The sequence below is a fragment of the Caretta caretta genome, chromosome 8 (genome assembly GCF_965140235.1).
Source record: "Caretta caretta isolate rCarCar2 chromosome 8, rCarCar1.hap1, whole genome shotgun sequence".
NCBI classification, from domain to species: Eukaryota; Metazoa; Chordata; order Testudines; family Cheloniidae; genus Caretta; species Caretta caretta.
Genome location: NC_134213.1, coordinates 32,830,113 through 32,844,937, shown reverse-complemented (window position 1 = coordinate 32,844,937; position 14,825 = coordinate 32,830,113). Strand labels below are relative to the sequence as shown.

The following is a 14,825-nucleotide window of genomic DNA, read 5'->3' as shown; positions in this document are numbered from 1 at the left end:
TGTCCAGCACTGAATGAACAACCTGGCCATGATGCTGAGTTAACAACACATGGAGAAGAGGAAGAGACTTGGGAGGTCAAACCTACAGTGCACGGCTGGAGAATCAACATTGTTTTGGCCAGGCTGGGGCAATCAGGATCAGCTTGGTATGGTCCAATTTGATTTTGAGGATAACCTGAGGGATTAGAGGGATAGGGAGAAAAAGCATACTTCAGACTTGGACCCCAATTCAGATGAAATGCAGTGAGGGATCTCAGACTGAACCCTGCTCGCGAACTGAACTGATGACATTTCCTTACGTTCTTTGTCATGAACAGGTTGATGAAAGGGACCTATTCTTCAAAGAGGGCCCTGAGCACACTGTTCTTTAGCGATCACTCGTGACTGTCCGAGAAGGTACTGCTGAGGTGATCAGCCAGCTGATTCTGAGACCCTGGTAGGTGAGCTGCTACCAGCATGATATTTTCTTTTACGCTTGTTGACATTGTATATCACAATGGTATTATTCATGAGTATGTGCACCATTGTTCCCTGGATGTGATCCAGAAAGGACTGGCACATGTTATATATTGCCTGAAGCTCCAGTACTCTGATATGACAGGATGCTTCCTGTTCCAGTCACAATCCCTGAATTGTTAGCGATCCCAGATGCACTCTCCAGCCTATGGAAAAGGCATTGGTGACCAACATTCTTATAGGTGTGGGTCAGACAGAGTGAATCCACTGGCACATATTGTCCTGAATTGTCCTTCACTGCAGGGAGTTTAGTATTTCCTGAGGTACTCGCACAAGAACATCTATTGAGTGGTAACTTGAACGCTGGACTAGCTTCAACAATTGCTGGAGAGTGTAGGATGCAATTGGAGATCCAGTCACAGATGCTGAATTTTACAGAATCATTTGCACAGGAGAAAGGCCATCAAATTTGTAAAGTCTGGTAGGGCCCAAATTAACTCGATTTTTTGGAAGGGTTCAGTGCTGATTTCTTTTTGTTCAGGATCAGCCTCAGCAGATCGAAAAGATCCAGCATGAATGGAATGTGACTGAGGACTTTCTTCTCAGACTTTCCTCTTACTAGCCAGTCATCCAACTATGGGAAGACATGAATTCCATTCCTCCGGAGATGGGCAACTACCATCATCATGCATTTGGTAAAAACACACAGAGGCAATGACAGGGCAAAGGGGAGAACCGTGTATTGCCAATGACAATTGCCAACTAGGAATCTCAAGAACTTCCTGTGGCCCAGAAAGATCAACATATGAAAATAAGTGTCTTGTAGATCAAGAGCAGCAAACCAATTGCTACAATCCACACCGGAAGGAATAGTAGCCAGAGCAACCATGCATAACCTGATATGTTTGATGTATCAATTATCCCCATATTGACTGGGTACATGTCACCTCAGGAAGAAATGCAGAGACAAAATTTCTCGATACTTTAAATAACTGCTTCTTGGAGCAGCTGGTACAGGAACCTACAAGGGGAGAGGCAACTCTTGATCTAGTTCTGAGTGGAGCGCAGGATCTGGTCCAGGAGGTAACTATAACAGGACCACTTGGAAATAGTGACCATAATATAACATTTAACATTCCTGTGGCGGGAAGAACACCTCAACAGCCCAACACTGTGGCATTTAATTTCAGATAGGGGAACTATGCAAAAATGAGGAGGTTAGTTAAACAGAAATTAAAAGGTACAGTGACTAGAATGAAATCCTGCAAGCTGCACAGACACTTTTCAAAGACATCATAATAGAGGCTCAACTTAAATGTATACCCCAAATTAAAAAACACAGTAAAAGAACTAAAAAAGAGCCACCGTGGCTTAACAACCACGTAAAAGAAGCAGTGAGAAATAAAAAGATATCTTTTAAAAATTGGAGGTCAAATCCAAGTGAGGCAAATAGAAGGGAGCATAAACACTTCCAAATTAAATGTAAAAATGTAATAAGAAAAGCCAAAAAGGAGTTGGAAGAACAGCTAGCCAAAAACTCAAAAGGTAATAAAATGTTTTTTTTAAGTACATCAGAAGTAGGGAGCCTGCTAAACAACCAATGGGGCCCCTGGATGATCAAGATACAAAAGGAGCACTTAAAGACAATAAAGTCATCGCAGAGAAACTAAATGAATTCTTTGCTTCAGTTTTCACGGCTGAGAATGTTAGGGAGATTTCCAAACCTGGGCCATCTTTTGTAGGTGACAAATCTGAGGAATTGTCACAGATTGAAGTGTCACTAGAGGAGGTTTTGGAATTAATTGAGAAACTTAACAGTAACTAGTCACCGTGATCAGATGGCATTCACCCAAGAGTTCTGAAAGAACTCAAATGTGAAACTGCGGAACTAATAACTATGGTTTGTAATCTGTCCTTTAAATCAGCTACTGTACCCAATGACTGGAAGATAGCTAATGTAACACCAATATTTAAGAAGGGCTCTAGAGGTGATCCTGGCAATTACAGACCGGTAAGTCTAATGTCAGTACCGGGCAAATTAGTTTAAACAATAGTAAAGAATTGTCAGACATACAGAAGAACATAAATTGTTTCGCAAAAATCAACATGGTTTCTGTAAAGGGAGATCATGTCTTACTAATCTATTAGAGTTCTTTGAGGGGGTCAACAAACATGTGGACAAGGGGGATCCAGTGGACATAGTGTACTTAGATTTCCAGAAAGCCTTTGACAAGGTCCCTCACCAAAGGCTCTTACGTAAATTAAGTTGCCCTGGGATAAGAGGGAAGATCCTCTCATGGATTGAGAACTGGTTAAAAGACAGAGAACAAATGGTAGGAATAAATGGTAAATTTTCAGAATGGAGAGGGGTAACTAGTGGTGTTCCCTCAGGGTCAGTCCTAGGACCAATCCTATTCAACTTACTCATAAATGATCTGGAGAAAGGGGTAAACAGTGAGGTGGCAAAGTTTGCAGATGACACTAAACTGCTCAAGATAGTTAAGACCAAAGCAGACTGTGAAGAACTTCAAGAAGATCTCACAAAACTAAGTCATTGGGAATTAAATTTAATGTGGATAAATGTAAAGTAATGAACATTGGAAAAAATAACCCCAACTATACATACAATATGATGGGGGCTAATTTAGCTACAACTAATCAAGAGAAAGATCTTGGAGTCATCGTGGATAGTTCTCTGAAGACGTCCATGCAGTGTGCAGCGGCAGTCAAAAAAGCAAACAGGATGTTAGGAATCATTAAAAAAGGGATAGAGAATAAGACAAAGAATATCTTATTGCACTTATATAAATCCATGGCACGCACACATCTTGAATACTGCGTACAGATGTGGGCCCTCATCTCAAAAAAGATATACTGGCATTAGAAAAGGTTCAGAAAAGGGCAACTAAAATTATTAGGGGTTTGGAACGGGTCCCATATGAGGGGAGATCAAAGAGGCTAGGACTTTTCAGCTTGGAAAAGAGGAGACTAAGGGGGATATGATAGAGGTATATAAAATCATGAGTGGTGTGGAGAAAGTGAATAAGGAAAAGTTATTTACTTGTTCCCATAATTTAAGAACTAGAAGCCACCAAATGAAATTAATGGGAAGCAGGTTTAAAATAAATAACAGGAAGTTCTTCTTCACCCAGCGCACAGTCAACCTGTGGAACTCCTTGCCTGAGAAGGTTGTGAAGGCTAGGACTATAACAGGGTTTAAACGAGAACTGGATAAATTCATGGAGGTTAAGTCTATTAATGGCTATTAGCCAGGATGGGTAAGGAATGGTGTCCCTAGCCTCTGTTTGTCAGAGGGTGGAGATGGATGGCAGGAGAGAGATCACTTGATCATTACCTGTTAGGTTCACTCCCTCTGGGGCACCTGGCATTGGCCACTGTCGGTAGACAGGATACTAGGCTGGATGGACCTTTGGTCTGACCCAGTATGGCCGTTATGTTCTTATCTGTAGAGATTGTGGAGACTGAGGATAGGTCTCACTCCTCCCTTGGACTTGCAGATTAGGAAATATCGGGAATAGGCTCCTCATTCATCACACTGATTAGGGACCTCCTCTATAGCTCCCAGGGCACACAGAGAACTTGCTGAAAAGCAATTACTTGTGAGAAAGGTCCTTGAAAAGGGATGAGATAGGAGGGTTGGAATGGGGAATGGATATAAATTGTATGGTGTAACACAAATATAGTGTCTTGGATCCATTTGTCCATGTTATTATTTCCCAGGCACTGTAGAAGTGGGCCAGCCTGTCCCCAAACTGAGGTGATGTGATTAGGATGTTTACAACTGGTCTGCTGGTCCTAACATGCTAGTCAAATAGGCTGTCTGCCCAGTGATGGAAGAGGATGGAGTGGCTGAGTAAAACTAGACCCTGAAGACTGCCTCTTGTGAGATCTATTCCTTTCCTGGGGCAGTTTGCCTTGGTTGGTAAGGTGTCTGTCTAAAATATCGCTGGGTAACAGTATTTCTGCTGTTGTTTCCCAGTAAATTGGCAACTTTTTGAGGCTTTGGCATAAATTTCCGAAGAGCACATTTGTTGCACTCAAGTCTTTAAAACGAACGCAAGGTCCTTTACACTTTGTTGTACATCTGGAGACAATGATGAATTATGCAACCACAATGCTTTTCTCATCATGATTGCTGTAGCCACAACTTTGGAGGCTGTGTCAGATAAGTCTAGGGCTGACTGCAATGATGTCTTGGACACCAGACTGTCCTCCATTACAAATGCCTTGAAGTCCTCCCTAGAAGAATTGGGCAATCGCTCCATGAATTTTGTCGAAGTCCCAATTTACAAAGTTATATCTTGAGAACAATGCCTGTTGATTTGTGATTTCCATTTGTAAGAAGGTCAAATAAACTTTTCTGTCTATGAGATCCAACTTCTTTGCCTCTTTGTCTTTGGGAGTGGATTTGCTTTCTCTTGACAGGATTTCTCACTGGCTGCTGACTAGTACCATGGCTGCTCGAGCACCCGTGAGGGAGCTGGACCTTTGACCCATTCCTTGGTATTGAGACAACATCGAAAGGCCGCCTCTGAGTCCTGCTGAGGAACACTGGCACTCTGAGGCTCCAACGATGGCTGAGGGGCTGGTCTCATCCCTGGTGCTGTTTGAGTCTCAAATCCCTCGCTACCTGTGTCCTTTTCTTGAAGGACTTACAGATAGAGCACTTGTCCTTAATGTGCCTCTCTCTCAGGCACAACAAACACTGCATATGGGGATCATTATGTGGAATAGTCCCTTCACCCCACCGCCCACGATGGGCAATGTTCAAATCCTGGGGAAGGCATTCCACCAGGAAACAACAGCTAAGTAACCTCACTAACTAACCTAAGGTACTACTAATAAACCACTAACTAATCCTTTAGAAGAAGTTTTCAATAATTGAGAGAAACAAAGGGCAGTGTGAAGAAACACTACCCAGAGCACTCCAACTCTAGCTGTGAGCAGTGCAAAGGAACTGAGAGGGGCTGGGGCAGCAACACTGTTATATAGCCAGGGGAGGCATTATGAGGCAAAGGGCACAAGTGCTGCCTCTACTGGTACTGCTAAGCATTTTTCTCTGGCTTTGGTGGTCTGGGAGTGCACACATGTGTGTGAATGCATGGCTGCAAGAAACAAATGACGTAAGTAGTGCACTCCATGGTGTATGAGTATACTGAGCTCCTAAGGTATGTATCAGACAAGGAGTATAGCATAAGGTGCTGATATTGGCCAAAACACTTCATACTCCTGTTAACTGTTCACAAATACATCAAGGATCAAGGGAATGAAAGTAATGGGGCTTTTACCCCACAAAACAGTCAAAGAATTTATATTGCAAAGAAAACATTAAACAGATACCTACCGTAAGTGCAAATCATTTTACTAGCTTCTCTGAAGAGAAGAATTCCATTAGGAGACGATACATCAAAATTTAAACGCTGTGACCTAAAAAATAACGGCAAAAATATTCACATCATTACAGTGGGAAAAAATTAGCAATGTGCTCATTCCTAAAAACAAACAAAAAACTGGTGGTAATGCTGCTGAAAAGGATCTGGGGGTTATAGTGGATCACAAATTGAACAGGAGTCAAGAATGTGATGCAGTTGGGAAAAGGCTAATATTCTTAGTGGTATTGACAAGAATGTTGTATGTAAGACATGGGAGGTAATGCTTTACTTGGTGCTGGTGAGGCCTCAATTGGAGTACTGTGTCCAACTCTGGGCACGACAATTTAGGAAAGATGTGGATAAATTGTAGAGAGTCCCAAGGAGAGCAACAATAATGACAACAGGTTTAGGAAACCAGACCTATGACGAAAGGTTAAAAAATCTGGGTGTGATTAATCTTGAGAAAAAGAAAACTTAAGAGGAGACCTGGTAACAGTCTTCAAATATGTTAAAGGCTGCTCTAAAGATGAGATGGATCTATTCTCCATGTCCACTGGAGGTAGGACATGAAGTAATGGGCTTAATCCACAGCAAGGGAGATTTAGGTTCGATATTAGGAAAAACTTTTTAACTCTGAGGGTAATTAAGCTCTGGAACAGGCTTCTAAGCAAGGTTGGGGAGTCCCCAACAGGTTGGGCAAACACCTGTCAAGGATGGTCTAGGTTTACTTGGTCCTGCCTCAGTACAGAGGGCTGGACTTGATGACTTCTCAAGATCCCTACCAGCCCTACATTATTATGATTCTAATAATAATAAACTTTCAAATTCCTAGTGAGCACCTTTGGCTTATTTGCAGTTCAGAGGAATGCTACAAATTCTTCCTAATGCAAACAATTAGTTTATACTCTTACTTTAGCTACTATACCCCAATAGCTTATTTCATCAGTTAATTCCCACTAAGAATTCAATTACATAAATGCATCCTCTACATGGTGGGGTAATGTGCACTTATGGGGGTGTGATTTCTAAAGTGCACAAATGTGCTGCACATTAATTAGTCCATGTAGACCGTGTTAGTGTGCACTAAAGTGTTAAAGCACACTAAGGAACCTTTGGTGCACACCAACAGGGTCTACATGGGCCAATTAATGCTAAACATGTTGAAATCACACACCTGTAAGTGGGCATTACCCCATCTTGTAGAGAAGCCCAAATGTAAGCCAGATGCAAGAGTGCAGTTCATAACGAGCATCTACACATGCTTATGCATGTACTCAGACCTGAAAGAGATCACACCATAGACAAGTCTCACCTCTGCTTGTGCTGTCACACCATCTCCATAAGCCAGAAATAGCTATTGTGTACTCAATATGGATATGAACACTGGGAGAGCAAGCAAAGTTTTCATCAATGCCCTCCCCTGGGAGAATCCAAGGAGAAAGGTAGCTTTACGGTAAAATTTTCAAAAGCCCTTAAGTGATTTTGAAGACTAAGCCCTATTTTCAGAAGTGACTTAGCACTTAGGTTCCTAAGTGTAACTGTAAGTCAACAAGAGCCTATAAATCACTTCTGAAAATGAGCCTAGGGTCTTGTGATCTACTTCACTTTGAAATGAGAGTAGATCAAAGAGCACAAGGAACTTTCAGTGCATGGTAGCAGGGTCCACGTGGACAGCAAGTGGATGTCAGGCTACTGTGCTGTAGATTTACATCCCAGTTTGCTGTGCACTAACTGTTCATCTACACAACTCTTAGGCTCCTAAGTCACTTATACAAATTTTACCCTTAGTCTCTATTGGGAACTGCACAGGAGCCCTACCACTGAATGCACTGAATCAGAGCATCTCTTGGCTGTCCTAGTTGTGTGTCACCTATTTTTGGTGCTTTGCGGAGTGCTTGCGGGACCCTAGTGCAAAGGAAGTTGTAGGTACGTTGCTCTGCTGCAGTCCATATTTTTTCTGCCAGGATCCCTATTTACAGGGTCCATCTGGTGCAAATTTTGGGATAAATCTAGCTGCTCATACCTTAATTTACAAGAAGAAAACATTTGTACACTGAATAAAACATATGTGTATTCTACAAGCACAAAAATGATGGCTGGCTGGCAGAGGCAAAAAACCAAAACCAAATACATCTCAATATCACAGCAGCATAATGCACACACTGATACTCTGTAACATATTTTAACCCTGTCATAATGTATTGTCTAATGCATTTTAACCTGTAAAGGTTAAGGCAGCACACAAAGAAGAAATCCACCCCAAGTGATGTCCTCTTAAGCAAACAATGCAGATTTTCTGAATTCCAGTAGAAGGAGGAATAGCGAGAATATGGAAAGTAGTTTGAAAAGCTGTCCCTTGCATGAGATTTATTGTTCTAGCATCACTTAGCTTTTGTTTAGTCTTATTAGTGTTCTTATAGGTTCTTTGTTAACTACCTTATCTCTGAAATAAGCTGCAGCACTGTTAAATAGTCTACAGAATATGTTGTATCACTGTATCAGGTATCAGAGATTAAACTTTTTAAAGTACTTTATTACACTCTGTCATAAATATAAAGGGAAGGGTAATCACCTTTAAAATCCCTCCTGGCCAGAGGAAAAATCCTTTCACCTGTAAAGGGTTAAGAAGCTAAAGGTAACCTCGCTGGCACCTGACCAAAATGACCAATGAGGAGACAAGATACTTTCAAAAGCTGGGAGGAGGGAGAAAAACAAAGGGTCTGTGTCTGTCTGTGTGATGCTTTGGCTGGGGACAGAATAGGAATGGAGTCTTAGAATTTAGTAAGTAATCTAGCTAGATATGCGTTAGATTATGATTTCTTTAAATGGCTGAGAAAATAGCTGTGCTGAATAGAATGACTATTCCTGTCTGTGTGTCTTTTTTGTAACTTAAGGTTTTGCCTAGAGGGATTCTCTATGTTTTGAATCTAATTACGCTGTAAGGTATTTACCATCCTGATTTTACAGAGGTGATTCTTTTTTACTTCTATTAAAAGTCTTCTTGTAAGGAAACTGAATGCTTTTTCATTGTTCTAAGATCCAAGGGTTTGCGTCTGTGGTCACCTATGCAAATTGGTGAGGATTTTTACCAAACCTTCCCCAGGAAGTGGGGTACAAGGGTTGGGAGGATTTTGGGGGGACAGACGTTTCCAAACTACGTTTTCTCAGGAACCCAGATAAAGTTTGGTGGTGGCAGTGGAAGTCCAAGGGCAAAGGGTAAAATAGTTTGTACCTTGGGGAAGTTTTAACCTAAGCTGGTAAAAGTAAGCTTAGGAGGTTTTCATGCAGGTCCCCACATCTGTACCCTAGAGTTCAGAGTGGGGGAGGAACCGTGACACACTCTTACCATGATAAAAAGAGGAAATTAACCTACACAAACAATAGGTAATGTCACAGCAAGCCAATCCACAAATGCAAAAGACACTGAGAACTGACCTGGAAGTTCTGTATTGACATTCAGGGCTTAAACTCCAGTGATACTCACTAACTTTGCTGGGGGTAGAGTTGAACTTTGTAGAACCAGTGGTCCATCATTCAGTTAAGCTTTTTTTGTTTTGTTTTAAACAGTTTTTTTATCTGTTTTCTTTTAAAGATGAACTTGCAAGGGAAAAATAGAACCTGAGGAAAGCACAGATTTCTCTGATGAAAGCCTCATCTTTACAGGTCATGGAGGTCTCCAGCAGAGAATCATTCTAATCCCCCTGCTCCCTTTCATTTTCCCCTTCCAAAGTCTCTTCTCCCTTTGGGCAATCCTCTTAGCATCTGCAGATTCCATGAGGATATCACAAAATGCTCTTGTTCTGCATCCCAAACAACAAGACTCATCTAGGGTATGTCTACACTGCAATTAAAAACCTGCAGCTGGCCCGTGCCAGCTGTCTTGGACTAAGAGGCTGTTTAATTGTGGTGTAGACATTCGGGCTCAAACTGAAGCCTGGGCTCTAGGACATGTCTACACTGCAATTAAACAGCCCGAGACCCATGAGCCCTAGTCCGCTGGCATGGGCCAGCTACGGATTTTTAATTGCAGTGTAGACATACCCTGCAACACATGTAATCCAGGGTTTTTACATCAGATCAGAAAATCATTCTGGGATCTCTTCCATGAGCCAGCAAGTGCCAAGAGGATTTCACGGAGAGGGAAACATTACATAAAAGTTGGTTAGAAATAGTGTTGTCCGAGATACCCTTCTTCTCCAGTCTGAATAACTGAAGCATTCAGGATACAAATGTACCTGGAAATTGTTTTTTCTTTGGAGGGGAACTGTAAAAGTAAGTTACAAATATGTAAAGCCACATTTAGTGTTACTTAGAGGTTGCAGGGAACACAAGACAGAAATTAGTGTACTATTTTCAGTGATCTCCATTAAAAAGTCAATGTTTAACTATGGTTACCACATCATGGCAGCTGAGATGCATCTGAATTATTTCAGTCTATTTTGAATAGTAAATAAATGCAGTATCACAGATTATCCTGTGTTGCATCTTTAAGGGTTGACTTTTTAATGGCTACCACAGTAGCAAATCAAAACAAGAACACTGGTGGAGCTGTGGTCTCTCTAGTTCTTGTTCCATAGCACAGTCCGAAAAGACATTAGTGAGAAAGTTAAGAAAGTCAGGATACCTCAATAATGGGCATGATATAAAAATGTAGACAGAACGAAGTCTTGCAAACTACAGTGCCACTTATTGTTTACCCAGCTCTCACATGATCATTACCTGTTTTGCAGGAGCTCTGCCATAAGCTTCAAGATAGGAGTTGTACATGCTGCTTCACGATACCACAGCTCAATAGCTCTTTGTAGAATGGGAAGGTATGATGTGTATCTTTCATAAAATGGGTTAAAGAATGCAAATACCCAAAATTAATATTTTTCAGATTAACTTTACCTCAACCTCACTATGGTAAATTGGTGAGCCAGGTACATAATTTTACCAGTTTACCCTAGCTGAGGCTCTGAACCCATACATCCAAGTTTGTCAGTGCCTGGAAGAATAAATCCCTTGGAAATCCAAAAAATTAAGTACAAAATAGGTCAGTTATTGAAAAAATCATATTTGGAATATATACAACTGGCATAATTTCAGGCAAATGAAAGAGTTTTGTGTGTGTACAGAAAATTAACTTCTGGGCTCTCTCCAATTCCCAGCAGACAATGTGTTCATACACTCCTCGCACCCACCATAACTGGTATTAACTGGCATCCTGGCTGGCAGTCTCTACAGGAAGCCAAGGACCAAATAGGCCACAGAGTCTTAACTATTTTCTCAGCCACAGAGGTGAAGGGAACAACCTTTCCAGTATGTCTGTTAGACTTACCACAGGTCAGTAGGATCAGGAAAGACGGTAAAAGTTTCTGTTATATTTGCGCGGGAAAGATTTCCTATTGTCTTTTCTGGAGCTGCTCTGGGGGTCTTTTATCTGCTGGGGATTTGGGGAGGGGTTTTGTTTTGTTTTTTAAATGACAGTACTTACCCAAAAAGACATTTCACTTTAAATGGGAGAAAAGTTAATCAAGCCTTGGAGTGCCCTGCCTTGAGTCGATAGTGCCCTTCTGGTGGAGACTAATGTCATCATACGTGGCACTGCTGCTGAATGATATTGCTGTCTCTGAGAAGGAAAGCATTTTGGCTAATTCTGTCTGTTTGTCCTAGTACTCTGGAGAGTTTTTGCTGCCATCTGCCTGAGGCTCTGGAGGCATAAGCAGTATATAGCAGAAGAGCCTGATATCTCAAACACTCTTTAAAGAGTTGCCTCTGTCCCATTCTAGGAGTTCTTTTCTTTTTATCAGACTTAGCATGGTTGCATCCACCATCAAGATTTCTGTAACAAAATAATTGGGATTCAAATCCGACAGCCACCTTGTGTACGTAAGTAACATAACATGGCCAAATACCCTCTGGGGCATACACATCATTGCCATATCTTCGGCTACTTTCATAAATCTGTCAACATCACCTTCATTTTATTGGAAATACTTCCCAACCAGACCACTCTCACCCAGACACTGGCTAAAACGTTCAAAATGATGACTGGGAGGGATAGGCACATAAAGTTGGGTGGTATCTGAATACAGAAGGCACCCTAATTCATACTTCCTCACTGCCACTCCCAGTGGCCTCAAATATGCAGACAGGACCAAGATGGAATCTGCAGAACCCCATATGAGAGTGCCCTTGGATAAAAGTAATTGCTCAAAGCTACTCGCTGGGCTCTCTCCAATAGAAAAGATCAATGTCACTTGACAGCATCCCCACAGAGTCCCCTGGAAATGCATAAGCAAGTCAACTGTATCAACGGCTGCTGACAGGCCCATTATTATCAGCATGGACACTTCATCTTCATCCACCACACAGAGAAGACCATCTCCCAGTCTAACTGGAATGTTATCTGTTTAACAGATATTTAAAGGATCATGATTCTAGATAGTGTGAGAGTTGTCCTGGCACAAACTTTTCAATATAATCTGAACCATAGCCACAGCCCGTTATCAACACCAACCCAGCCCTTCTTCCACTGAGAATAAGTCAGAGGGCAAGGCCTTAGAACAGGAGTTCTCATACGCTTAGCGGAGCATGCAGAACGCCAACCCCTACCATTCATGCTCAAACTGCAGCCCTGTGACAACTACAACAAGAGTTTACATGGAAAAGTAACATTAGGAAAATATTCAGTGTGTTTCTACTGGTCTTTTAATATAATTTAGCAACTGAAAATGGGGTGGTGAGACAGTGCTATGTGCCCAAGCTGTCTCTGGGGGCTTTTTGGAGCACCAGTGGGGGGAGCAGCTTTTCACCAGAGTTTCTGAAATGCTGCTGAACAGTTTGCTTTTGAATTTAAACCATATTCAGCACCACTTCAACTGCACTTATTGCTGAAACCCATTGTGAACAAAAGCCACTTTTGTTAGTGTATTCAAAGCTGTAGCTGAGCACTTGTGAAATCTTTGAATTCTTCTAAAACTGTATCAGCCAGCATGCTGGAGATAGACACAACTGGGCATTCTGAGCTGGCAACCCCATTATATAAACGGGGATGCCACAACTCAAAAGTTCAAGTGTCACATCTACATCCATTGGCAGAAACCGGGTTTTACAAAACTTGGGGTCAACAAAAATATTTCCATGATTTATTATTTTTAAAAATTCCAGTGAAAACAGTTTTGACTTGTTTTTAAACACCCATCTGCAGTGTTTATATTCTCAAACATTGTGGAATCCTGCTAATTCACGAAGTGAAACTGACAAACTGATTTTCATTGTCCAAGGTGAGTGAAATGCAAACAGCAAAGGATCTTTGGGACAGGGACCATGTTTTTGGTCTGGGTTTGTATAGCACCTAGCACAATTGGATCTTGGTCCAAGACTAGAGCTCATAAGTGCTACGGTCAGACAAATAAATAATAACAGGGCAATATAAAATAAAATCAGCTTTAGTACGCTAATGTACACAAGTGACCATCATCATAGAATCTATCAACACAAAGGGCACTAAGGGGCTCCCTATGACAGGCTAAAGACTGGATGCAGAGGAAAGGCTGGTTGCTTAAAGGAAAACCTTATACTGCCTCTGCGGATACAGGACTGAAATATCTAGAACTGATTGTTTAGTTCTTCTAAATGAGCACTTATAAACTAATTGGAAAAAAATATGAAAATTTAATACTTTAAAAACTATAATGGTTTTAAATGGGAAACACTACTGCTTATGTAAAATTGTGAGTATTTTTCTTGACTAATCCTCTGCATACAGTCTTATAAAATGTCTCTGCCCGTGCATATGGAATTATTGTTTTAAGGATACAGGAGATGAATCTTTAGATATTTATTAGAACAGTGATTAAAAACAGAAGAATATTGGTTATTTAAAACAAAATGTTCCAAACCTACTTGTAAGTTCACATAAAGAAGGGGCACATTCTCAAACAAACATCAACATAAGAAAGGGGATTGTGTGAATGACTAGTAGAGAGGAAACTCCAAACACAGATCCCCATCTTTTTTATATACTAATGCTACTTTAGCTTTACTGACTAAAACCCTGAGTCAGCCTAATAAGGTAATTTAAGTCCGGCAAGACAGTTTCTTACTACAAACTTGCTTATGTCACAGGAATTAAAGCTCATTAAATAATTGATGTCAACTGAAAGGAACAGCTGAAAAATTTAACAAGGGGGTACCCGACTAGTTTTAAGAAACACTGATCGAGAGTAACAACATAGTTGGGTACAGCCCTGATCCTGCACCAGCTCCCCACAGACATACCGGGGAACTTAAACTTCAGCTTGCTGTCACTTTGGAGTAATACAGGTAATACACTCACATTTTACAAACATCGTCTTGAAGTCAATAGCAAAACAAAATATTTTATTAGTGGGATAATCTCCATTAATGAAAATGGATTCTGATTTTACTCTAAACAGGACATGCTTTTATAGAAGGTTTCACCTGCATGTTCAGGCCTGCCCTACAAATTATACAAACCACATTTCTGAATATAAAAAGCATATAAACTTTCAGAAGCTGTAATACTGGAATCATCATTGACAACTTGACATATCAATATTTCATGAAGAATAAATGACTTTCATATCCAAGATATTTATTTATTTATTTATTTTTGTATCATCTACTTATTCATCTTTCATTAATGGAATTCTCTGGGAAGATCCTGAACGTAACCATCGGAAACTGCTTAAAAAATCTTTGGAAATATTTTAATAAAGCCTTCTGAAAGATTGAATAATACAACTTTTAAACAAATTTTGCTATTATTATAAATATTTGCTCTTCATCCCTTGCCCAGAGGAAAACAATAAATCTTGTCTCAACTGAATGAACACCATTTATCATATTCATTTTCCTGTCAATACAATTATGAAAAGCCTTTGGCCTTTTTCCAAGGAGCCTGATTTGCTACAGAAACTCAATTAGTATAAGCAAGCCTGCTACAAAACAACCCTATTTGGCAATCTA

The 14,825-nt window shown here is 40.7% G+C and overlaps 1 protein-coding gene across 3 annotated transcripts in view; it reads right to left on the bottom strand.

The window, feature by feature from the left end:
• RANBP17 (RAN binding protein 17) overlaps positions 1-14,825 on the bottom strand; it is a 280,499-nt gene that overhangs the window by 71,981 nt on the left and 193,693 nt on the right. For all 3 annotated transcript variants that reach the window (XM_048862507.2, XM_075131375.1, XM_048862508.2), the window contains 2 exons: positions 10,569-10,676; positions 5,822-5,904 (listed from right to left, as the gene is read on the bottom strand). In XM_048862507.2, coding sequence (XP_048718464.1) covers positions 5,822-5,904; positions 10,569-10,676 — 191 coding nt within the window. The remainder of the gene's footprint in view (positions 1-5,821; positions 5,905-10,568; positions 10,677-14,825) is intronic.